We start from the raw sequence: 25,379 nt of genomic DNA, 5'->3' as shown, positions 1-25,379 counted from the left end.
CACTGTTCTGGGAAAAAGTTTCTTTTTGGAAAAAAACCAGGCTTGAGCAATTTCCTCCTTAAAAGGATAACAGAAAAGTCTCAGGGAAGGATGTCAAAAGTTTTGTTTTCTTTGATTGACTTGGAAACCATCAGGGAAAGGTATAGTCTATTTGGAAACGGATGACTTTCATCTCAGCCTGGGAAATTTTGCAGACACACAGATAGAAGCTTTCTTATGCTGTCATCAATGCTAATAATTGGAGACATTTAAAGTCCCTAAAATAATTCTGAGCTCACTAAAGACTGACAAACAGAATTACTCAAAATCATGTGGCAATTCATAGCATCTGCAGATACACAGTAAGCTAAACCCAAGACTGATTCATATATGCTAAATACTTTCCACAGACTTACATTTAAACTGAAGTCGTCAGATATGAAGTTCACATTTGTGAGCTATGCTTTTGTTATTGCTACAATTTTTGTTTCTTAGCTAAAATACGAGTAATTAAACTCTTCTCTCCCACAGCTCCCAGTTCTTCACTGACAAAGTCAATAAAAATGAAGCCACTGTGCTTCTGAAGGACAAATGACTGGCTGAAGAACTACACCTCTGTAAATGCAAGGAGGCATGGTTAGAGCATCTAAACTATCCTCTCCTCTTGGACAAGAGTACATCAACTAAATTAAGATGGGTAAGTGCTAATATTTTAGCTACAAATGCTTTTCATTTGTGGATCCTTACCGAAGAGATTACTACTATCCCTCTGTTACTGGTGAGATAACCGAAACCCTAAAGTGATGCTGTAACTCACTGCATAAAAATGATTAATCGTGCAAGACCACTAAACAAGTCTGTTCCTTTGCAGCTCTGTATTGTCAAGCAGCAGAATCTGAAATGCAGGACATGGTGTGCCACACCAACACTCAATACACCCAAATGGTTATTAAAATTCCAATTTATGACAGCTTTAACTGAAATATAATGATGTCATTTTTTCAAACAGTTCTATCAGATACTTATTTCAACCTTTCAGGGATTCTAAAGGACTTGTATACGTGTCAGGTGTTCTTACTTTGTAAATCCAAGATTTAACCATGTACTTGCATCTAGAAAAGTAATTACAGCTGTTATAAAGTGTATGTTTAACTGAACAAGTTGCTGTCAGAAAGGCAGTAGATTCATACAAGTAAAAATGCAGAAAAGCAGACATCCTATTAGTGTGCTCTACTGCCTCATCAGGACATCCGCAAGGGCTGTAGAAGTATTTTGTAACAAATAAGAGAGGATGCTAGCAATTGTCCAGTTATTCCTCTTACCTTCACTCTCACTGTGACAGTAGCAAGACCAGGAGGCATAGTGCCCTTGCTATCGAAGGCTTCCACAAGAAAGGTGAAGGCTGCTTCTGTGTCAGAGAATGACTCGTAATCCAAGGACTTCAGAAGTGATAATTCACCTGTATACTTGTTCAGTGCAAAATACTCTAGTACTTCCTGTGTTCGTATTCGATAGTTAACGTCAGCGCCAAGATCAACATCCTTCGCCTAGTGCACACCATGTAGAGATGAAAAAAATAGTACATAAAACCAAACAAAATCCAGTTTCACAAAAAAATCCTACTAAATTATAAGAATATAAGAGAGCAAACTACTGCAAACAACTTCAGATTTCTTGTGTCATTTTAATAGTATTGGAGGTCAATACTGTTGCACAAACATAGGAATAACAAATCCACTGAAGGTTATAAAATCCAGAGATACCTGTGACAATAAAGGAGCACAATATTCTGAGCAAGAGTCACTGGAAGCTCAGCCTGTTCTTGTTCTCTTCTCTGGGCACCTGCTATATCAGCCACTGCCAAGGGTTCACATTGGGCTAAGCAGCTGTTTCAGCTCATCCCGTATGGCAGCATGGATGTTTTTACCTCATACTAGTGTTTAGACAGTACTTAATTTTCATTAGGGTAAGGAGTATTATGTGATTGCTTTAGCTGTAATTTGACATTAAATTTATCTACAGTCAGGCTGTCTCAGGACAGATGAGATTCTTCTCATTAAAAGATGCTGACAAAACATCAAGAGGATATATCAACTACTTACAGGAAGTGAATCTCTGCTATCTTTAAAGCTCTAGCTCATCCTTGAACAGTTAACTCTCATTTGTACAAGTATTTTTTATAGTCGGTGAAGAGCAGATAACACCTTCAGCTGTTCACTTTCCTCCAGTTTAGATGGTGATCCTAGTACTGGATGAATTCCTTTTGGAGGCAACTGTTTGTCTCCATTAACTATGATGTGAGGTTACACATCTAGGTTTAACTTAAATGTCTAAAACAGTTGATATAAAGCTCTCTTTCGCTACTAATGTAAACAGGTGGAAGCAATAAGATCAACTTTCAAAACAAGTCAAAAATACTTTAAATGTGTAAAACAACATTCCAAGAAATGATAATAACAGTGCAGATTTTGTTGTGCGTTTTTTAATAATCGCTCTCACTTCCAAATGAGCCACAGTTCCTAACTATTTTTATGTACCTGTCTAAAGGTCATGCATTTTTCAGTTTGCCAAGTATCATAACTTCTCCCATCCTAGTTTGCAATCTTTTACTGCAGTCTCATTAACAAGTTAAATAAGAATATGCTTAGTGTTGCAGAATATTTACAAAACATCATCTTCACTCTATAATGCTTTCCTACCTCTATTTGCAGGAAGACAGTGCCTGGTGGTAGATTTTCTGGCACACAGACAGTGTAGGAAGCATTAGTAAAAACAGGACTGTTGTCATCAATATCCAGCACCTTGATCATTAAAGTCAGTGTTGAACGGCGGGGGTCCACAGCTCCATCTGTTGCTTCAACGATAAGTTCATAATAGTCCCTTACTTCTCTGTTGAGTTTAACTGCTGTATAAATGCTACCATTTGACGTGATCCGGAAAAGATTGTTGAAGTTTGCCAAACTGTAATGAACTTGACCATTAACACCAGCATCTGGGTCTGTAGCCTGAGGAAACAAAGGAATCATGTTTTAATGCACATTTTAAATACCTACATGGAGCTACAGGGGAATATGGAGGTAAGCTAGAGTAATATTCTATCAAATACAATGCTTGTGTAGGCTATTCAGTGTTTCTAGTGTACGGCAGCTTGCCTTTTTCTAATATGTTTTTGAAGATAAAATATCTCATAGAAACAAATGTTTCCAATTTGCAGTGGCAGAAGGTAGGTTTACAGGATCCCAGCTGGACTTCAATAGAACATATACATTTAGTTTCTCAGACTTGGACAACTGTGCACTTAAGCAGAAGACAAACTAGAAGCTTTTCAAGTTGAGCCCTCATGTCTAAGGCTGAAGCATCTTCAAAGCTAGGTGGCGCTTGAGGAGAATTTTTATTTTACTCTGATCTAGGTGTTTCACTGCTGCCCAAATCATTATGGACTATATACTTAGATGAAAGATGAATGCAGTCAGCTCACAGTTCAAATAGACACATCAGCAACTTTCTTTTCACTTAACATATTTGTCACATTCAGTGATGTTTAATTTCTGCTCTCTGAATACCCTCTTAGCTTTTATAGTTGATCACGTTCTTTGAAACCAAATGTTAACATATTTTTTTCTATTCTTCTACACTCAGAAGCAGAAGATGATTGCAATAGAGACTGTTGATATTTTATTTGGTTGGTGTCTTTGTTCTCACATACTGATCGAATTCTCAGATTTCAGTATCAGTCAAATAACTCTTGGTATTGCTTAACTAACCTTATAGGGATGGACAAAATTAATATGATTTTCCTATAGCTTCCAGGCCCTCAACATAGTTTGAGTGCTAACCTGTTATTTTTCCTCCTCTTAATTAAATTATGGCACAATGAATAAGGTTATGTAAATTCGACAAAGGGCAGTCTGTGAGCAAGACATTTTCATTTATTTGACTCTGTAAGTAAGGCTGCACACATCTGGGAAGATCACAAGAGATTTTCATGTTTTGTTATCAGAACAATTGTCAGGAAGTTTCAATGAAAGTTTAATTCTTGTGAAGGTGTTCATTTTAAGACTGTGTAATGAAACCATTTATCTTCCTAGAAATCAATTAAAAGTTAATTAAAATTGTTAATAAGAAAAATTTCACCATGCTTTCCCCCTGCACTACATCATTGTGCTAAGCAGTAATGGCTACAACTTCATAATAACAAGTCTATGGATAATGCATCCTTCTGATTAACATCATTTAACATATTAGTTTACAATCAATTCTATTTTCTCTGGTGAAATAACTGATCTGAGCAGAAAGATCTCTTAGATGACACAATGGAAACCAATATGAAAGCTAGCCAAGAAGAAAAAAAGTTCCAAGTATGCAGTAACAGACACTTAGACTCACTGAAAGAAACTCAAAATATTGGAAAGACACAGTAAGTTGCAGAGCTTCTGGATAAGACATTAACAGCACTATTCAACTTCATAAGACAATCTCCAACACATGAAGGTCAGTCCTCACACTCTGCCTCTAATTTAAGCTAAAGCCATATTACAGCAATTGATACTGCACAGCTGAAGTTCAAAACAAAACAAAAAAAAATAAAACAGACCAGAAAACTAAGAGTAATCTGAAATAATATCACCACTGGAAATTATGAGAATAAACAAGGTAACATTTTTATTCAAGATTAATTTGGAATTGTGTTTTTTAATTTTTAATTGTGTTTTCTTTTAAGGAAAGTAAATTCAGACTAGCTCTGCAGAGAGGCACCTGGGTTCGGGTTGACAGCAAACTAACCATGAGCCAGCAATGTGCCCTCATGGCCAAGAAGGTCAATGGCATTCTGGGATACATCAAGAAGAGTGTGGCCAGCAGGTTGAGGGAGGTTCTGCTCCCCCTCTGCTCTGCCATGGTGAGGCCTCATCTGGTGTCCTGTGTCCAGTTCTGGGCTACCCAGTTCAAGAGACAGAGAACTTCTGGAAAGAGTCCAGCACAGGGCCACCAAGATGATCAGGGGAATGGAACATCTTTCATATGAGGAAAGGCTGTGGGAACTGGGGCTATTTAGCCTAGAAAACAGAAGACTGAGAAAAGGACCTTATAACACTTACAAGTACTTAAAAGGTGCATGCCAAGATGATAGGGCATCACTTTTTTTCTGTTGCCTCCAGTGACAGGACAAGGGGCAATAAACATAAGCTGGAACACAAAAAGTTCCACTTAAACTGAAGGAAAAACTGGCACAGGCTTCCCAGGGAGGATGTGGAGTCTCCTGCTCTGGAGCTTTCCAAAATCCATTTGGATGCATTCCAATTGATCAAGGTGAATCTGCTTTAGCAGGAGGTTAGACTAGATAATTTCTAGAGATCCTTTCCAGCCCCCTACTATTATTTGATTCTATGAAAATGACTTTCAAATATATGGAAGGCTTTGAAAATTGGTTCCCAAAAATATATATTGTAAACTCATTTGTCTACATCCTTGGGTATAAACATCTTTTCCACATTGTGTAAGACTTATTTGTTTCTAAACAAAATCATCGTTATTAAACCCAAACTATTATACTACCACCATAACATTGGTGACAAATCAAGCAAAGACATAAGAAAACAAGTATTAGCTCTGTGCATGGTTACATGTCTTACTCCTGTGCTTCCACAACATAGAATCATAGAATCATAGAATGGTGGGAGTTGGAAGGGCCCATGAGGCAAATTCAAATTTCAGAAGGATGCTCTGACTGAAAAATCAAATTTCTCAAACAGAAATTTGTTCCATTTTGTCCACTTACAATTAAAAGCCCTGTGCTAGGGCTGTTTAGCCTGGAGAAGACTGCGGGGGAATCTTATCAATGCTTATATATACCTAAAGGGTGAGTGTTGAGAAGATAGAGCCAGTATTTATATTTTTGCAGTGCATGGTGACAGGATAGGGGTAATGGGCACAAGCTGGAACACAGGAAGTTCCAACTGAACATGAGGAGAAACTTCTCACATATGAGGGAGCCCTGACACAGGCTGCCCAGAGAGGGTGTGGAGTCTCCTTCTCTAGAGGTTTCCAAACCTGCCTGGATGCTTTCCTGTGTGACCTCATTGAGGGGAATCTGCTTTAGCAGGGAGTTGGACTAGATAATCTCTAGAGGTCCCTTCCAATTCTGACCATTCTGTGATTCTGTGAAAATTTCTACCATACTGATTCTCTTGTTATCTATCAGATTAAAAAAAAAAACAACCTTCCCCCAAGCTCCTGCTCTATCTGTGCTGTTACATCAGAAACAACTATTGCCTATTTACAAAGCCACTATCCTATTCCTTGGACAATGCTTTGCATCAACTATCTTTGATGAATACCATGCAGAAGCACAGTCACTGAGAAGGGAAAAGCTGAGAAGTTATAACAAGTTGTACAAGCACTGTCCAATGTATCCCAGGTGGCTTTGTGATCCTGAAAGACTTGGAAAGGCCAGAAAGTCATACGTGGCAGCTGCCAAGCCTATTCTAGGGGTTGCCTCCTCCAGTCCAGACTCCCCTATGGCACAGCAAAAAAGCTTTTATGTCAGAATGTCCCTGGCCCCTCACATTTTCCTGCCCCACCATGGCCTCCTCACAGGCCACAGGGAACGCACGTGCGTGTGTGTGTGTGCGCGCGCAGACACCCCTTGCTATTATTTTGCCAGATTAGGTCTCTTTTATAGTTTAAGATCTCCATTAATTAACACTTTATCACTATAAACCTGAAAAGAGATAATCTACTCTTCATGGATATGAAAGAAAAAAAGAATTTAATCTACTTTCTAAAAGAATCCCATCTCACAGGTACATAAAATAAACTTTTTCCATGTGGAAATCATTTCATCTCTCAGAGTCTCTCAGAGCCCGTTGGCCAGACGCTCCATGGAGAAGTCTTCAAAGGATTTGCTTGTGGCATGGTTACTATCTTTTCCTGTTTACAGCTGTTGCTTTGTTATAAAAATGAGTGACTTCAAGTCATCTTAATTTCATCTGTCACTGATGATATAAGCCAGCATGCACGTATCACAAGCCTTGACAAGAAAGCAAGGGAGGAGGAGTTCTGCACAACAAACTTCAGGCTGTGCATTCAGAAACTTCTGCTGCAAAAGTCAGCCCCACCTGAACTTATCAGTACCCTTAAACCAGAAGACAGTAATATGCCAAGAAATTTAATATGATTTGCTCATACTAAATGCTGAGTTGAATTATCTGGGTATACATTTACTAGAGATGGAGACAAGTAAGCAAACATTTCATTTCTATATGACCAAAGTCCCAAAGAAAGTCCTAAAGACAAAGCCAAAGAGACTATGGCATGACTAGAGGGCAGAGCTCATTCCTATGCCCAAGTTCGTCATGCAAGACTTTCAACCACAACTCATCCTCACCGATTTGCACATAAAAAGTACAGTAAGAGCCTTGAAGCTTTAGTTAGTAAAAGGCTGCCAGATAACAGCAGATCTTAAAAGGAGCTATAGATCTATTTACAGGCAGAAATCTCTTCCCAGCCTTGCAGATGTTGCTCATACAAGAAATGCAGGCTTTGTAGAGGCAGCAGAAACATCAGACAAAATTGCTGTAGGCAACACAGCCCTCAGAGGCCACAGGGGAGACAAGACACCATAGAAATCAAGAACAACAACAACAAAAAACAAATAAGAAAAATGAGCCAGCAAAAAAAGAGAAATTTTGAAAGTAATGTTAAAGATCCCACAATGGCACAATACTGTCACTGCTCCTCAAACGTTGGAGGTGGGAAGAATTACCTCTAGCACCACTAATGTCTGAGAGGATCTGAGACAAGGCTGCATGCATTGCTTCTGTCACCTCTACTACACAATAATATGTGGAGGGGAAGACTTGCATGTGAGCACCTGCTGGATATAAGTAAGAATGAAAATATATCCAACTACAAGATCTGCTTAATCAGATGAGCATTCAAAGGAGGAGAGGAGCACTCTTTGATGGGTACTTGTCCTCTCCTCTTCACCCCTTCATATTGTTACTTGGAGGTTATCTGTGCCTCAAATAATCTCTGAGCCATACATCTGCAAACATTCACTTGATCCATGGCAATCTTCAACCATTTTCAGTTCAGACCAAGTTTGGTGATCCTGGGACTATAATGTTCCACTCTTGTCTTAGCTTCTGCACCAAGAAATCACAAGTTTGAATCCAGTCTTTGAGGGTAAAAAATGGCCATAACAGCCTTTTCAGAAACACACAGAGTACTTGTTTAAGTAATCAAGCTCTGCAAGCTGAGACACAGCACTCCACAAATTCTGGAGGCATCTGCTCTGGACTTCTTTTCTCCAAGTGCTCCCAAAATCTATCTGCTAGGAGGTCTTAAAGGATGTCAGCTCTGGAGTCTCTCCAGAAACCAGTTCCCCTGCCTGTTTTCAGTTGCAAAAATGAAATAGAAATCATAGATATTATTTTTCTCTGAGCTATACCAACATTCTAAATTTCTTCTATTAGGCATTGTCCATTAGCATTAAAAAAGAAAAGATCAAGGCAAACTCTGAGAACAAAATGGGCCAGATTTTTTCTGTTCCCTATAGTGCAGTCTCTGTCTCACCTTATCTTCAAATCCCTACACACCTGATCTTACTTGTATGTGTAAGGACATGTGCACAACACATTTTCCTGTCCTACAACAAGCCAAAGCTACCAAAGATGAGGGCAGCACAAATGATAATTCACATTTCCAAATATGATCTCTCGCTCTTCCCCTGCCACAGTGACATGTCAACATCAGACAACTGAAGAAAGAACTTACTCATTTCTGCCTTGTTTTCTCAATAGAAGATTTTTTTTGTTGCATCCAGCCCTAATCCAAGTCCTCCTTCCCCACACCTCTACAATTCTCAAAGGGAAGAAAACTATCAGTTCAAGCACCTGTAGAGGCAGAGTCAAGTAACAAGTAAAAGACTGAGGAAGCCTGAGGCACTCTCAAGCCATCACACAAGCACCACTAGGACATCTAAGTTCCCGCCCATCATCATATTACCCCCAAGATCTGACAACACATTCCAGTGTTTGATTACTCGCAATCACATGCAAAAGACCTGGTAAATCTGGATAGGTAACTAAGCTGATTTTTCTATTCTGAGGAAAAGAAAAGCTCAGAACCACCCCACTGCATGCTCAGAGGTTTTCTGCTGTTGTTATTTAAAGTGGTTCAAGCAGCCTGATACGCAAATTTACCACACTACTGTTACACATTTGAGGAGCCCATAAATTCACAGGAATTAATGTGGCTTAACCAAAAGGGATTTTGTCAGGATAGAGGAGTATGCTTTACATAGGTCTGAGGTAATTTATTTTCTTTAAACTGAGAGCATCTGCAGGAGTATAAATTAAACAGAAGAAACAAAAAAAACCTCTTGTTGATTGGCTCCCCTTGCCAATGCTGGAAGAGATGCAGGAAGATTAAATGCACGTTTCTGCTTCTCTCATCTCATTAAGTTTTTTTCAGAATTAGGAAAAGCATGTTCCTCTGAAGAGTCTCTAGTAACTACTGCTGTTATTCTGGGAACAGCTCAGATCTACGTGACTGCTCTCATTTCCATCTCTCATGAGGCTAACTTATAAAGCACTGCATCAGAAAATAAACCTGGAAACCTAGGAATATAAATGAATCATTCCTTTATTTCCCAGAAAATACATCCCACATTTACTGGAGATAACATAATCTATGAGCTGATAGCCTTTATCTGTTGTGGTAAGTTTAAATTTGCATTGCCGCCTATGCTTCAACATGACTAAGAAATTCTCATGTAAATCAACACTGATCCAAAGCAACAAATTACTTTCCTCCATCTCAAACATCTTGAAAACACAGTTCTGGGAAACCTGAATTACCAAAGTATCTCTAGAAGGATCATTAACTCTGAAATAGAATGACAAGTTCTTAAATGTCAACAATATTAATGATATCATTATAATTCTTTTCAAAAGAAACTGCCTACTAATATCCACAACTCCTGCTCACAATGGGTAGCAGGATTTAGGCAGGCTAATTGAGGATTTGTGCTCTGACTGCTAGAGCAGTAAAAACAGTAAAATAAGACACTGTTGTTATTCATACTTCTCTATAAAGCAGAGACAAACATGTTAGGTATCCCCTCATTAAAGCTACAAGTTCTTAGAGACCACTTTGTCAGTCACTTAACTTTCTCCAGATAAAATTTTCTTTCAGGTCTTCCTCAAGGACAGAAGCTCTCCATCCCTACCTAGCCCAAGGAAAGCTCCTGATCTCCACCGGCCTCTCCAGGATTCCCACAAACACTGTAGCTCAAAAGAGGGAATTTGCGCTGGAGGATACAAAGGGTGCTGTTGATAGGAGTTGCGCTATTGTTTTTATGGATAACAGGATTTTTTAATTCAGAGTTTAAAGGGTTTATTGTTATTATTGGTTTAAAAGATTCCCAAGACCCCCAGTTGTCTAAAGTAGCAAATCAAGTGTGGGTCAGAGTGCTAAACTGGATTTTACGCTTGTTTTTTAGGGAGATTATTGTTTGTGTTTATAGGACAAAATTAACACCTTCCCAGATACAGTAAGTGGCTACAGATATTTTTTGGTATTTATTTTAAAATATTATAAGGAGAGAAAATAAGTTCTTCATCAAAGTTTTAAATTTCTCTTCTTAAATTTCAGAAGGGCTTTTTCTCCCTTTCGTTTCTTTTTGCCTGATTTTACACCATCTTTTATTTGCCTATTTTTTTCATTACATACTCCATGCAAAATAAAAGATTAGAAGGTAACAACAGTCTTGAAAGATTTCTGTCAGCTAGACCTAAAATCATGTCAAAAGAAATAAGGAAACTAAGAAATACTTTTGTTGTCCCAGTGTCATCAGCAGTTGTGTGCACATTGGGGTGTACAATGGGGTGTAGATGGTCTAAAAAAATAGGAGAGGCAAAAATTAAACTCCGAGGTAGCAGCCTCAAAGTTTGGCGACATTTAAATTTCAAGGCTACTCTTCTATATAGAAACTAGTAACTAATGCTTGACACACATGCTTTTGATAAACACTACAGGGTAGGCATAAACCCTCCAGCAACTTTATGAAAGAAAAAAAAAATCTTATTGAACTACCAAGTCGTACCAGCTTATCATTTTCCAAACACTGGCATATTTTAACCATTAAACAAGATAGGAAAGCCTTTGATAATTGCTTTCATTGTCAATACTAATTCCAGTACATCTGGAGGGTTAGTTCAGAAACCAATTAAATGTGACTCTAAATAAAACTACACAGTAAGAACAGTTAAATGCTACAAGCAAATATAAATTAAAATAAATGAAAATTGGAAAGCTTAAGGCTGCAAAAACATGATTTAATGGACTGGTGAACCTCCTACAAAAGTTAATCACATTGTAACACTTAAAAATGGACAAATTTTCTTCAATCTGGCATGCAATCGAATTCTAAATTTAGAGATTTGCACTGCCTGTTTTTACTTGAAAAAATGTTAAGAAATTTTACTTTTATGATGAGTCTGTTCTTTGGTAATGACATGCTCGAGTAATTCAGAGATTAAACCAATAAATATACATAATAAGAAAAACAAAACCTAAAGCTTTCTAAAAACAGATGAAATATATTGTTTAAAATCTTCACATCGAGCTGGGCTCCCAAACATTTCTCTAATATGTCATTCCATTTTAAAGTTAATTTTGTTATCAGAAAGAGTATAGCTTTTGAATTTCATCTAGTCTAAAAAGTGACCACCTTTAACACACATTATAGGTGGAAAGGAGCTTTTTTTTTTTTTAATCTACATCTTAAGCTCACCTAAGTTGAAGGAATCACTGTAAAGCAGAGTGAGGTTGCAGCCATGTGCTGCAAAATACTCTCCAGGAATTACATTACCCCTTAAGGGTGTCAGCAGAAAGAAGCTAATCCTGCCGAGCACTGCTGGTCTGTGATGGACAAAAACTGCACAAATCTATGACCATATCTACTTCTTGTTATGCCACAGGTTTGGACTTGAAACATCTATATTGTTTTAGGAGGCTGAAGGAATTTTCCTGTTAACTAACAGTGAAAATTCAATCAGAGGCATATTGGGTGACCATCTGTACTTCAGTAATGTCTGTCATCTCATTTCTCCTCATCATTTAGAGATGCAGCTTTTAATCGTTATTGTCAGCTAATTATAAAATCTGACAGAATATAAAAGAAATATAAAATTAAGTTAAAATATATAGTGAACACTAGTCATATAACTTACTTTTTTTCTGCATTTCTCATCCTTCTTATATATGCCCTTCCAGAAGGGGGAAAGAAAGATGTTCCCCAAGAGCTGTCATTTTGAGGAAAGCAAGGAGCATATGATTTAGTTCAAACCAAAAGCAAATCCCAGTATCTCTTCCACACAGAACTTGAAAAGCAGTGTTCAGTTAAGCCATTGAGAGAATGCCCTACCATGCATATGCCAAAGATTAAAGGCAGACTCTGCGGATGCAGTGATTCAGAGAAGCTACAATTCTGCCAGCCTCCTCAGGTATTAAGGGCTGACAAAACTGATATTGGCTGCTCAAGAGGCAAGAATGAAAGTATTTGCAACAGGACTTGAGCACATCCACACCCTGTTGGATATACTTTCCTCTCCACACATCTTGTCTGACATTGAAAAACTGTGAAAGTCGCTATATGGCCAGCATCTCTGTGAAGACCTTAAATGAGATGGTGCTTAAAGCCTTACTAAAGGTTTCTCTAAGCCACAATGTGGATAATTTTTTTAATAAGCTTGCAAGGAAATGAAATCACAAAGGTCCTGTCAGAATGACCTTTGTGATGATCCGATCACATCTAAGGAACTACATAGCAGTTACAGAACCGAGCACAAACTGAGCTCAAGATTAACAGCTTATGAGCTAGTTTGCACTGGAAAGTGACATCTCATTGCCACAGACATAAAACAGTGGTAGCCATACTACCACATGATAAACAGATACATTATTGATACAGATGCATATGTTGCAACCAAACACTAGAGTCTGAATTTTCCCTGATTGTGGTCCATCTGCCACATTATGAGTCTCAGATTTTAGATTCTGATTATTTTTTTTATGGATTCTGACTTGGAAATCTTAGCTGCTTGCAGTTTCTACATAGATCATATGAATCTGAAAGATGTTGTTAGGTATTGTATTATCCAGTGAGCACTAGTCATGGACTTGCTCTGGGTACTTGAGATTTGCTTCTAAGGCCATGAGTATACTCTTACTCAAAAGATTAGTTCAATTCCCTCACAGACTGTCCTCTCTTGCCAATAAATTTCCTCTTTTTTTTTTCCTGGTCTTTTCTTTTTTCCTCCACCTCCAATTTTCCTTCAGGTTGTTTAAAGATACATGAGATCCAAGAACTCTTCTTCAGAAAGTGGTATTTTTAATATATGTAAGGTATAATCTACAGTGCAGGTTATGGGAAATCATACCTATACCTATGTATCTTCATGTAGAAACCACGACAATGGTGACTTAGGTAAAGTGAGACCCCTTTCTAGACTTTTTACAACAAAAACTTGTAATACCTCACCAGCATTTGCAGCAGTTTTTCTGTATCTAGAAACACAGATTCATGTAGTCGTAACGGATCTCCAGAGGTCATTTTGTGTACCACAGGAAGGCTTACCAATCTCTCTGAAATTTAAACTGGGCTTTGAATCATGAGATTTGCAGGGTTTGCCACTTCATGAATTTAAAGAAAAATAGAAGCTTGTAATAATTCACTGATATTTTGAGACAGAAAGCTCTGTTAGGAAATTGTCATCATAATTTAATTTCATTAGCATTTAAAAGTGACAGTTTGCTTTTTAACACAGCACATATAAAATACTTCTGTACTACTAAAAGAAAATACCTGGAATAGATAGTGTCATATAGGCTGTCTCTGTCTCCCTTGTCTTACAGTATTGCTTTACTTTGTTCTGTAGTGCACAGAACATACATATATATGTGAATACATACCATAGGTATGAATTTGTATTTATTACATAAATAGAAAAACAAATTATTTCCATTACACAAGTATAATCAAAGAAAGTCTCCCAAAGCTCTCTTTTTCAATAGGTAGAATAGTTCGATCCTAAAGAGCCACTTTCTTTAAGCATTTCTTTTATCATTTTAAATAAACATAAAACTCAGGTGAATAGAAACTTCAGTCAAGTGATTTGTTTCCTGTCGTGGGCCCCATCAGGTCAACAGCTTCTTTTTTAACCACAGGCTGGAGTTTTAAAGGTTGTAGCCCAATACTTGGGATGATATTTCTCTGAACCAGAATGCAAACCTGGTTGTAGATCCAGCAACTGATACCTCGGTTCCCACTTTTTTTACCCCTCACATGCCTGGTATAGATAAATTGTACACTGTATGATGTAAATAATTTCAGATGCTATGTCTTCAGCTGGACCTCAGCTGGCTTAGATTGCCATAGGTAACAAGGTGCCTCAATTTCATTTTCAAGTTTCCCATGTGAAGCTTTTTGTTTCCTATTAGGCCTTTGTAGAGAACTTCATCCAGCAATTCTTTTGCTATTTTGCTAGGTGATCCCCATGATCAGACATGAAAGAACAGCAGGGAATCTCATACACCTCCAACTGCCCCAATTCAGACAACAATGCGTAAAATAAAAGGGATTTGAAATACATTCACTACACTTTCAGCCTTATGCTTTCTAGTTCTTGTTCTCTTAATCTTCAGTATGCTCATTAGATCCCCCTAGGCAGCACTCCTATGCCAGTGCCTTCAGGAGCTTCATCTGAGGAAGGGCCATCACAGTGGCAGGGAGTGAAAGTCTTTCATTGCCCATGTTCTCTAACTCCTTGGGAAACAAACTCCCAAACATTACCTAAGCCCTTATGGGAAACCCTTTTTAAGTCCAATTTTACCACTTAAAACGTAGAGTGCAGAGGTCCCTTCCTGGAGTTATTCATAGGAGTGTTTGACCTTGTTGTTTTATACTCCAAATTGCTTATAACTGTACCTGCATTAGAGGAGAGAGATCAGATGGAGGGTGTGAATGCAATATATCATTGGTTTAGAATAGATGAGCAGAAAAGAGACATCAAGTTTTGCTGTCTTGGGAGAGGAAAGAAAGAGAAAGCCCATCTAGTCAAAGAATGGGAAAAGCATTTCAAGGGCTGCTCAGATGTTAGCTACATTGTTTCCAACATTTTTACATAAGCACTGATACATTTGTTACAGCTTTATCTTACTACTTATTGACATCATAGAATACATCCCCAGACCTATCCCTGTTATTATCATGTCAGCTGACAGTTGTTAAAAAAAAAAATAAAAATAGTAGCGGCTGCTGATAATCAAAACACAGGAAAATTGATTTGAAGTGCTCCTGCGTGAATAAAATAATGGATTTCACTATAAAATCCATTCAAACAGTAGGCTGTTTAGAAATAACAATAATTTGGCTGGGAGAGAACTGTAGAGGTTGGTTGGTCAAACCCTGCACAGCCAGGTCATTGCTTATATCTTCTTTAGCAGCCCATAACTTGATCATCTTTTACTGTGGGTAATTCTTTCTTCCCAGAGACTGACATTTGGCTGAGGTAGCTGGTGATGCTGATTCCAAACCATATCAGTAAAAAAACCACAGGCATCAAAGAGGTTGAGCACCTTTTCCATATTCTTCTGCCTCAGTCAGCAGTAGGACTTTCTTGAGCCTTAAGACAAAAATTTCTTGCTTTATTTTTTTCCCATGCAAGATGGGAAGCCAGCTTTCCAAAGGTAAAAGGACACCACAAAACCTGCTTGTTCTTTGTCACTGCTTATTGTGCTGGATTTCAGGTTTCTGTTCAAAATGAATGTAGTAAAAGACATTTCAAAAAGCAGGCTTGCCAGTCAGCAGCTTAATTCTTGGTAGTGAGAACACATGACACAACAAGAGCTATCCTTTTTTTACCAGGCTATTTTCATCTAAAACCACATTACAGCTTCTATACAAAATGTATTCCCATAGAAATCTCTCCCTTACCTACTTCAGTTCCAATGTACAGAGAAAAAAACACCACAACAAAAGCTCCTTATTTTTTAAAGAAGAATATCCCAAAACAACATAGCTACGCCTAATGCCTACCATTCATTATTATTCCAATAATCTTACTGAAGCCAGAGAAAGAATTCCAAACACCCAAATCTCTCTTTACTATCTATTTGTTGATATGTAACAGTAAAAACTACATCCAGTAACTGTGTTATTAAGAAAAAGCTTTTTCCATGCAGAGATTGGGAATTTGGACAATATACTAAACATAACAATAAATGATATAACCAGTTTCTATTATTCTACAACCAGGAATAAGCAATTGCAAGGCTTCATTAAATATTTTCATTTTAACACAACTTGGAAATTATACTAATTTCTAAGATCAAGAGGTTCTGTTGCAGTAACTTGTTTTACTTTATAGCTCAATCTAAGCTAAAAATAGACCCAATCTAATATCTGAGAAGATTATTGCACCTTGAGGGCATAGAGTAAAACATAAAATAGATTTTAAAGGTATTTTTTACTGATGTGAAATATTATGTCCGTTTATTTTAGGATGCAAAATGAAAAATGATCATTTAAGATAATGACAAAAAAAACCCCAAAACAGCAACTTACCAACTTATGGAAACTGATTTAATTGCAAGTATCCTAATTTATATATGTCCAAGGCTTCAAAATAGCCTTTGACATGGTTGATATTTCACTCTAGCATAACAAAATCAAGCTTTAGGAAAACTGTAATCTTCATCAATTCCGACAAAAATTATTTCCCTTGAAAACTCACACCTGAGATTAGACAGCTTCAGGGCAGCATCCATCTTTAATGATAGTAAGTTACACAGCAAGCAGTACATAGACACATGTAGAATTACTTCAGACTAAGTGCAAATGCAGTGAAAAAGTCTACAAAATCTGAAATGTAAGTTAAAAAATATTTTTTAATAAATCAATAAGAGTATTAAAAAGTGGCCACAATGTTGTATCACCTTAAATGTGTTATAAGCAGGCTTTTACAATGGTATGTCTTCAAAAACATTTTTAATGTGTCACTTTCAAATGAAAAAGCCTATTAAGCAAAGAAGAAAATCTATTCTGTATCTTAAAACCCAAAAGATAACTTTGTTAATATAAATGCATCTGACAAGAGATAGTTTGCATTTAAACCTAAAACATTTTGATGTTTGTCTAAGGTACAATTATTTTATGCTCTTTCCTAACAGATGGACAGTTTGGGTAGTAAAATGAACAATTTAATTCTGCACAGTTAATTACTTACCCGTACTTGACCAACAAAAGCATTGGCTTCCTCTTCCTGTACAGATAAGTTTTTAGGTAGAAACATATCAAAAACTGGTCCGTTGTCATTGACATCCGTTACCACTATATTAACAGTAGCAGTCGAGGTCTACAGAGAAAGACAACATTATGAAGAAATTATCTTTATTTTACAATATCATAGATCAGTATCAGCAACCTTGCTACTACGTATTCGACCCATCCAATACAGAATCACAGGGATACAGATTTTCAATTTCTTGTTTTACATGTTTTTGCAAAATGAGAAGCATTTGAAGAGTTTATTTTTACCTTTCTTATAAGACAAAGCAGGCTTGAGGCTGTAAAATATATCATGAGAGATGCACAAAAACCATCCAGATATATTTTTCCTTATATGGCATTTTAAGGATTTAAGGATCTTCCAAGCCAAATGAGGGAAAAAAGCCAGAAATATTAAAAAATTGCCAAAGCTAAATTTGGTATGAAATAATTGATTTTACTAACCAAAATACACTAACTGTGATGATGAGCTGAGATGATTAGTCAGCCTATAGCTGGCACAATCATGCTACCACAGCTCCATGGTGAGCTTAGAGATCACTGCATCATCCTTCGCCCCTAGCACACTGATGTGCTACTAAGCATTCACTTGTCAGCTTGCACATACAGAGGTGCCTGGTGGGAATAGCGTAATTAACTACATTTAACACACGTAAAATTTCAACAAAATACATTTGTCCTCCTGACTTCAATTTTCTATCCAAATTGAAACAACTGGAGAGTGAAATACTTTGTATTGAAGGGATTTTGACATCTTGAGTCAGATCCCTCTTCACTGTTTTTATATACTGACTGTTTCAGGCAGTACTACAGTATTACAGCTAATACATTATTGTAATTAATACCTTTTTGTATTTCAAATCAGTTCAACAAATGCTAACATCTTTGCTATCAGAGATAATTCTTTTCTACAAATTCTCATCCAGCACAGCAGCACGTACTATTGTGAACCATAGCTTCAGTGTTATTACAGCTTAAGATCATAATTGAAACCAATGCATCAGCTAACACTAGCTCTTTCATGCAGTTAGTTATGTTAGAATATGCCCAAGCATTGGCATCTCTGTTTCTCAAGTTTAATGTGTTCACATTGAGGTAATATAACCTCAGCTTGAGATTCATGAAATTAAACACAGTGGTAAAAGCAACAAAAAACATGCCTTTGCTTTATAGCTTATAATGAATACAGAAGAGTTGAGATTAATAATGTAGGGTGGCCTCTAACAAGGTTGCAAAGAAATAATGAACAGTGCTCTTCATTCACCAGAGGAAAGAGAAGTACTACCAGGCAAAACCCACAGCAAGGAAGACAGAAATTATACACCAGGAAAGCCTTTCATTGCAAGAATAGAGAGTCACAGACAGTGCAGCATTTTCCCCAGGAACAAGAGACATTCGTATCTTGGTGTGACTGCTAGCAATGCAACTGGATGCTGTTGCTGTGGCAAAGCAGTGGATGCGTAGGTTAACCTGGTATTACAGCACAGTGAATGTTTCCTTCAGCATCTCATTCAGTTTATGTAAAAATAAAACAAAATTATTCTATAGCTACAGCCAGTTAGACAAGTGTGCTAAGGGCGACAGATGATAGAAAGATACACAGGTGAAGTTTAACACCAATGCGGTATTAATGCAGACTGCTCGTGTTGCTTGCCCAGACTCTGCTTTGTACCATTCCTCCAGTGACGGAAATACTTGTAATAATGCCTACACTGCAACTGCTGCTCCTGTGAAGTGCAGTGGAAAATCCCATGTATCATATTAGATCTCCTGTGCTGTATCTCAATGCCTTCTGAAACTGAACTACTTTGCATCATGCTATGTTGGGGGAAATCTATGACATTACAGTCACAGAAACCACACAGTGCAACATAACCCCCAGAAAACAAAGTACCTTGCTTTAGGCAAAAGACTAACCAACCTGTCTGAAAGTGGCACTTCAGCAATTTCATAAACAAACCTATAACCATCCTCCCTTAAAATACAAAACTCCCAAAACGTCTGAATGTAAACCTGTACCTTTGTATGCCTTTTTTGAACCATCTTCTGGTAACAAACTTCAAGTCATTTTACACCCCCATGGGTCCCCACAGTAACTGCCCACAATAAATGCAGAGTATCATCTAATTACTGTTAAGGGGCAAACTTCTTCTATCTGCCACATGGGAAAAGCATTTGCAAAGACCAAGTAATATACTCACTATCTTCATAGCATTTGGTCATGCTGCATCACCAGTTCAATCTGACAACTTACTGTCTGCAGCACAGATTCTACAACAGGTCAATCTACTTCACCTTTCAAATTCTCAGACTTGGCAAGTGGCCCAGTCACCAGGATTAGAGTCAGCTGCCTTTTTCCATGGCTGGAAATTTGGCTGCTCCCTGAGCCATGCAGGCTTCCTCAGCAATCCCTCTTGGTATTAGCACAGCAAAGAGAAGATCCCAAACAAACACAAACAGCATCAATAGTATCTGCACACAATACAGCTCTTTTCAGTGACCTCCATATTTTTGTATGGAGGTAAATGCAGAAAACAGATCTGTTCCACAATAAGCTCCACACAGTAATTATTTAATTACTTAAAAAGTAGCAGATACAGAATATTTTGAAACAAACAAACAAGAAGATGCTTAGAGGCTGGCTTCCTATATTTTCTTAAGCTCCGTTATGTACTAATTGTTTCTGAAACCGTCATTCCACATTCAGTTTATATAAGGAAAGTGTATTTTGCAATTCATGCATCATTGTCAACACAAAGCACACTCCAGAATGTTTCCTTTGATGTGCAACACACACTGAATGAAAATCATTCTTCCAAAGCTAACTTGATCCCACAGACTACAGGGTAATAAAAACTCTTAGATTTAATAAACTGAGAGAAATATGGCATAAAAAATTTGGCTTAAGATAGTGAGTAATTATAACTTTGAAAATACTTCTTTTCCGTTCAAGAGAATTTGAACAGGATGTGTCTGGCTATCTGTGGTGTGGTTACTTCTGATGACACTGAAACAACTCAACAACAGCTCTCCCAACAGCTGCCCAAACATAGTTTTGTCTCTGAGAACCTCTGAATTAAGTGCCAAAAGTAAAATTACTTGGAGGTCTAACTTTTCTACATAGTCACATACTTATTTTGGATAAATATGGCAACAGGTTGTGAGGAGCTCTTATGAGCACTTCTAACACCAGTGTTTTTCCAAATCCAAGCACCTCTCTGTTCTGAAAGTATGCTATTAACAACAGGACCCTAAAACGATTCTTTTATGTCTTGAACAAAAAATGGAACTTTGAGCTTTCATGAAATCCAGTCATTATAGTATTACTTGAAATACAGAGCTTACTGAAATACTGGAATAAGTCTAGAAGGGGTCATTTGAAGTATCAAAGGAGACTCAGTTTTCACCTAAGAGGAGACAGTGGGGGCATCAGGGAAGACTGAGCTCTGTTTACTGTAAACTGCATTGTAAGATGTATTTTAAGATCCTTTTAACATCTTTATCAACGATGTAGAGGAGGCAATGACGCACACTCAAGTTTGCAGCTGACACCAAACTGAAGGTAACAGTCAATGGCCAGGCTGCCATTCAGAAGGACCTTAATCAGCTGAGAAATGTGCCAACAGGAACCCTGGGAAACCCAGTAAGGACAATGCCTAGTTCTGCCTCTGGGAAGGACAAGTCCCTTGCACAGACCTGCCTGCCTGGGAGCAGCTCTGCAGGAAAGGCCCATGAGTGCCAGCAAACAGTGAGTGGAGCACCACAGGCCAGTAGCCCAGGGAACCAGCCTGGAGATCCAAGGAAGGGACTATCCCCTCTGCTCATCCCCTAAAAGACCCCTCCTAGATACTTAGTGTCAGGAGAGAAAATGAGCACAAACTGAAACAAGAGGGGTTCAGACTGGATGTAAGGAACAGCTTCTACTTTGAAGACAAAAATGAGAGCATTTTGGCGTGGTGAGGCAAAAGTTAAATTAAGAAATCAAGTAGACTATGGGTCACAATCTTTCTTATTTACAGCAGGAAAGTAGCTATTTGGCACACCAGGCAACTTGTGAGCAGGACCACAGATAGTGAATGCATGCTTTGGGGACAAAAAGTGCTCTGTAGAGAAGGTAAAAGTAAACACATTGAAAAGCGACACTATATTGTATGGGAAGATCAGTTTCTTGTACTGTGAGAGAAACCTACCATTTCTTATTACTATTTTCTATATCCTGTGCTCTAGCTTGTATTCACACTGTAGGCAGGTATTGTGAACCCAGTCTCCCCATGATGACATATTGTACCCTTCTATGATATGAACTGTCTGTATATCGTGTCTTCATAATGTTGATACTGTTAGAGAGGAGTTACTTGAAAAATGTAATAAAGTAACGACCAATCTGACTTGTGTATGTGAATGATGGAGGAATGGTTTTCTTGAGTTATTCCACAGGTTACTCTGTAATTTAGGATAGGACTTGTCATTAGTGCTGAGGGAATCTATGTCAGAGTAATCCTTCAGAATAACAAGAACTGGAAAAACTGAAGAGTTTTTGCTTAAGTTTTGCAAGAAAGAAAGTTTGTGGGGATTTTATAAGAAAGGAGAGGGAGGTAAGAGAAAAGATATTTGGAATTTTTTCCAAAGTCTTCTGTTATCCAAACTGATGGCAATACTTTTACTCATCTTAAGCACTCTACCTCATCTGCCAGCCAACACAGGCACACAGGATAGGTCTCTGTTATCAAGCCTCTAGCCATACTAAAATTTCACTCATGGATCAAAAAAGTAATATTTTTGCAAAATATTTTATTGAGAAAACAGGAAAATTATTTTGTAAAATCAAATTTTCTGTTCTTCTTAAATTTCCAAGGGTAATAAAATAGGTTCCTGTACTAAGATCAACATTTCCAGTAATCTCCATTTTTACATTAGTCACAATTTAGCAGACAATCATAGCTGGATGAATTCAGTAGCAGGATCACCAAGGGGAACATTCAACAAACAGCACTGGGTTAAAAGCAATACCCCTGTGTTCTCTTCCTTTAAAACAGGAAAAATAAACTCTGAAACTAATAAAGAATAAGAGACAAGCCAATAATCTTGCTATTGCATCTGTAGACAGGAAACATTTGTTACCCACTGATGGAGAAATGCCAACCTTCTACAGTAAATGGCAGTCAGTGGGCTATCTATTTCTTTGAAATGCATTGACCAGCAGTTCTGCCATTAACATCAGAAACTACCATAATCAAAGACTATTAAATAAAATGAACATTTTTAAATCCTCATTAGATGGCTTCAAGTATTTGCTTAAGCTCTTAGTGATACACAGCTTAGGACCAACATACTATCCTGAAATAGCCTTTATTAAACAACAGTGGTTTGTTCAGAACTGCAGCACAGAGTGGTATTGGTAAGATCATCTGTCCTGTAGATAATGTGAAAAGTCACTAGCAACACTAAAATCACATTGACTAAATAATCATTGTTTAGAAGTTATGTACAGGGCTAGTCATAACCTCTTTTCAGTCTGTCACTGCAAAAGAAAAATCAGAAAGCAACTAGACTGTGGGTCATACCCTTTCTTACAGCAGCCGAGTAGCTATTTGACACACCAATCAACTTGTGAGCAAGACCACAGGTAGTGAATGCATGCTTTGGGGATAAAAAGTGCTCTGCAGAGAGGGTAAAAGTAAACACACCGAGAAAGAGCTGCTACATTGTGTAGGAAGCTGTTTCTCATACAGTGAGAGAAGTCTACCTGCTCTCATTAACATTTTTAACTGCAGGTAGCAGTGGCTGTCTGAGATCACTCCCAGTGTCATGTAATATCCCCCCCCTCCTTGCCCCACTTCATGTTCTATGTCACTGACTTAAACTCTTCTGCTCAGGAAACCTCTAGCACACAAGCACACAGAAAGGTGGTGATGCTTTTCACTCTGTCACAAATCAGCACACCACCATTTTTAAGTCAGTAATGAGGAGAATGAGGAGCTATGAGAGTAATTCTTGCCCTGGACTACCAAAGCAGCAAAAGTTATATTTAAAGACAAGTTCAGATGAGGTGTCCATTTACTTATAGAATCATAGAATTGTTTCAGCTAGAAGGGCCCCCTAAGATCATTGAGTCCAGCCTTTGGCCTAGCCCTATCAACCAGCTTTCATGTTTTGTTTGTGGAGGAAAAAAAAACCATAGCTACATTGCACATCTTACAGCCTCAAGATTAAAAAAAAAAAAAAGATGTAATTTCTCTTCATTCATTGGTTATCATTCTTCAAGTGCTGTAACATACATCTGGAACCTACACTTCAGCTCCCTGAATTACCATCTTCTTTGGCTCTAGTCTTGTACCACTGCAAGGTCACCTGCATATGACAGAGTAAAATGAAATCAATGCTTAGAACTACCAGCAGCATGAAGCAGATTTTTTCTCACAAAACTTGAGGAAAACAAATAGAGGAAAAGGAGAGGCTTGAAGACGAGATGTTTGAAGAAAATCAGTTGGAGGTAGAACCTTTTAATGTGCCTCTTTCATTGGTCTACATGCTATTTTGACCACGATGGACTTCAGAATGAAAGCAAATAGTTTCATAAATTTACTAAGGAATTACAAAAAGTTGCAGAGATTTGTAGATGGTCCTAAAAAGAGATAGTAAAACAGCACCATCTCATGAAACAGAGTTGCTGTTTTGCTAGAGCTCATGACATATGTTTAATTACCACTAAAAGTCTTTAAACAAACTTGAGTGGTTCCCCAAAGTAATGAGAGAGAGATCTAATTCACAACTGGTTTTGTGTATCAACTGAATGGATAAACCTCATGCAAATACCAAGACAGCACAGTATGGATAAAAACTGCCTTGACTGTTTTAAAGCTAGGCATTTCTGCAAAAGATTTGTCAATCTTTGGATTGTTTGGAAAGGAGTGCTGAAGCTATTACTGGAAATTCAGACAGGGAAAATATCAGTACAGCCCCCTAACAGGCATTTTCTATTTATTACTGAAGCTAATCATGTTTAGTTCTCCCTTATAATAACCATAAGCTAAACCAAAGATCAACAGCTGCAATTTATATCTTTCTTAGGGCCTCTAAAACAGTTTTTATATATATAATTCTTTCCTAGGCAAAAATTGTAAGATGTAGATCACCTCCACAAATATCTTTTGTCCTAAGCATGCCAGGCTTTGACAAATGTTATGGATGACAAATTTGAAGAAAATTTCACTTGTGAATTGTTTTATTTGCATTCTGCCATTTAAATTGAAGACGGGAATTGATGAGAGCATTTTATGCCTTGGAGAGGAAACATTCTTAGCTCGGATGTCAAACAAGTTTATTAATTGAGACAAAAGCTGTCATCTCTAGATATGACTAGTTTGCAAATAATAAGATCTGAGGCAAAGCCCAAGGTCTTGTTTAATCAAAAAGGAAACTGTAAATAATGCTTCTGATCTACGTATCAAAACATCTATATTAAATTCAGGAAAATTACAGTAAAATTATGATATCCAAAATAATAGCTATCCTTTACCAAATGGGAAACAGCTGTTCAGGTCTTCACAGAATCACAGAATCTTAAGGGTTTGAAGGGACCTCAAGAGATCATCCAGTCTAGAGCAGGCCACGTAGAGTAGATCACGCAGGAACTTGTCCAGGTGGGTTTTGAATGTCTCCAGAGAAGGAGACTCCACAGCCCATCTGGGTAGCCTGTTCCAGTGCTAAAGATATGCTAAAGAGATCTTAAGATATCAGTAGTGATAATGATGGGGATAAAACATACATGAACTACAAAACAGATGAATCCCCAAACTCAGTACTCCAGGACAGCCTGAAGAGTGACATTGCTAATGGGAATTTCATACCAGTTGGTAATGGAGGATGACAATGTCAGAAAAAGCTATGGGTAAATATGCACAACTGGTTATGGTATTGTTCACTAACCTTTTTGAATGCATAGAAGCTGCAAAACCACAAGAAACAATGCCTACTGAGCCATGAGGAAGGGGAAGCATATTATTCTCTTCTATTCTGTTCCTATCAGCAAGGTTGCAAGCCTCAG

General features: G+C 37.7%; 1 protein-coding gene across 1 annotated transcript in view; it reads right to left on the bottom strand.

The window, feature by feature from the left end:
• The window catches only part of PCDH15 (protocadherin related 15), a 495,784-nt gene that overhangs the window by 119,740 nt on the left and 350,665 nt on the right, over positions 1-25,379 (bottom strand). Inside the window, exons 18-20 of the mRNA XM_062000927.1 lie at positions 17,271-17,399; positions 2,679-2,984; positions 1,302-1,526 (exon numbers count right to left, since the gene is read on the bottom strand). Coding sequence (XP_061856911.1) covers positions 1,302-1,526; positions 2,679-2,984; positions 17,271-17,399 — 660 coding nt within the window. The remainder of the gene's footprint in view (positions 1-1,301; positions 1,527-2,678; positions 2,985-17,270; positions 17,400-25,379) is intronic.

Source organism: Colius striatus, chromosome 8 (assembly GCF_028858725.1).
Source record: "Colius striatus isolate bColStr4 chromosome 8, bColStr4.1.hap1, whole genome shotgun sequence".
Lineage (NCBI taxonomy): Eukaryota > Metazoa > Chordata > Aves > Coliiformes > Coliidae > Colius > Colius striatus.
Note: the sequence above shows the minus strand (reverse complement) of the source record. Positions and strands in the feature narration are given on the sequence as shown.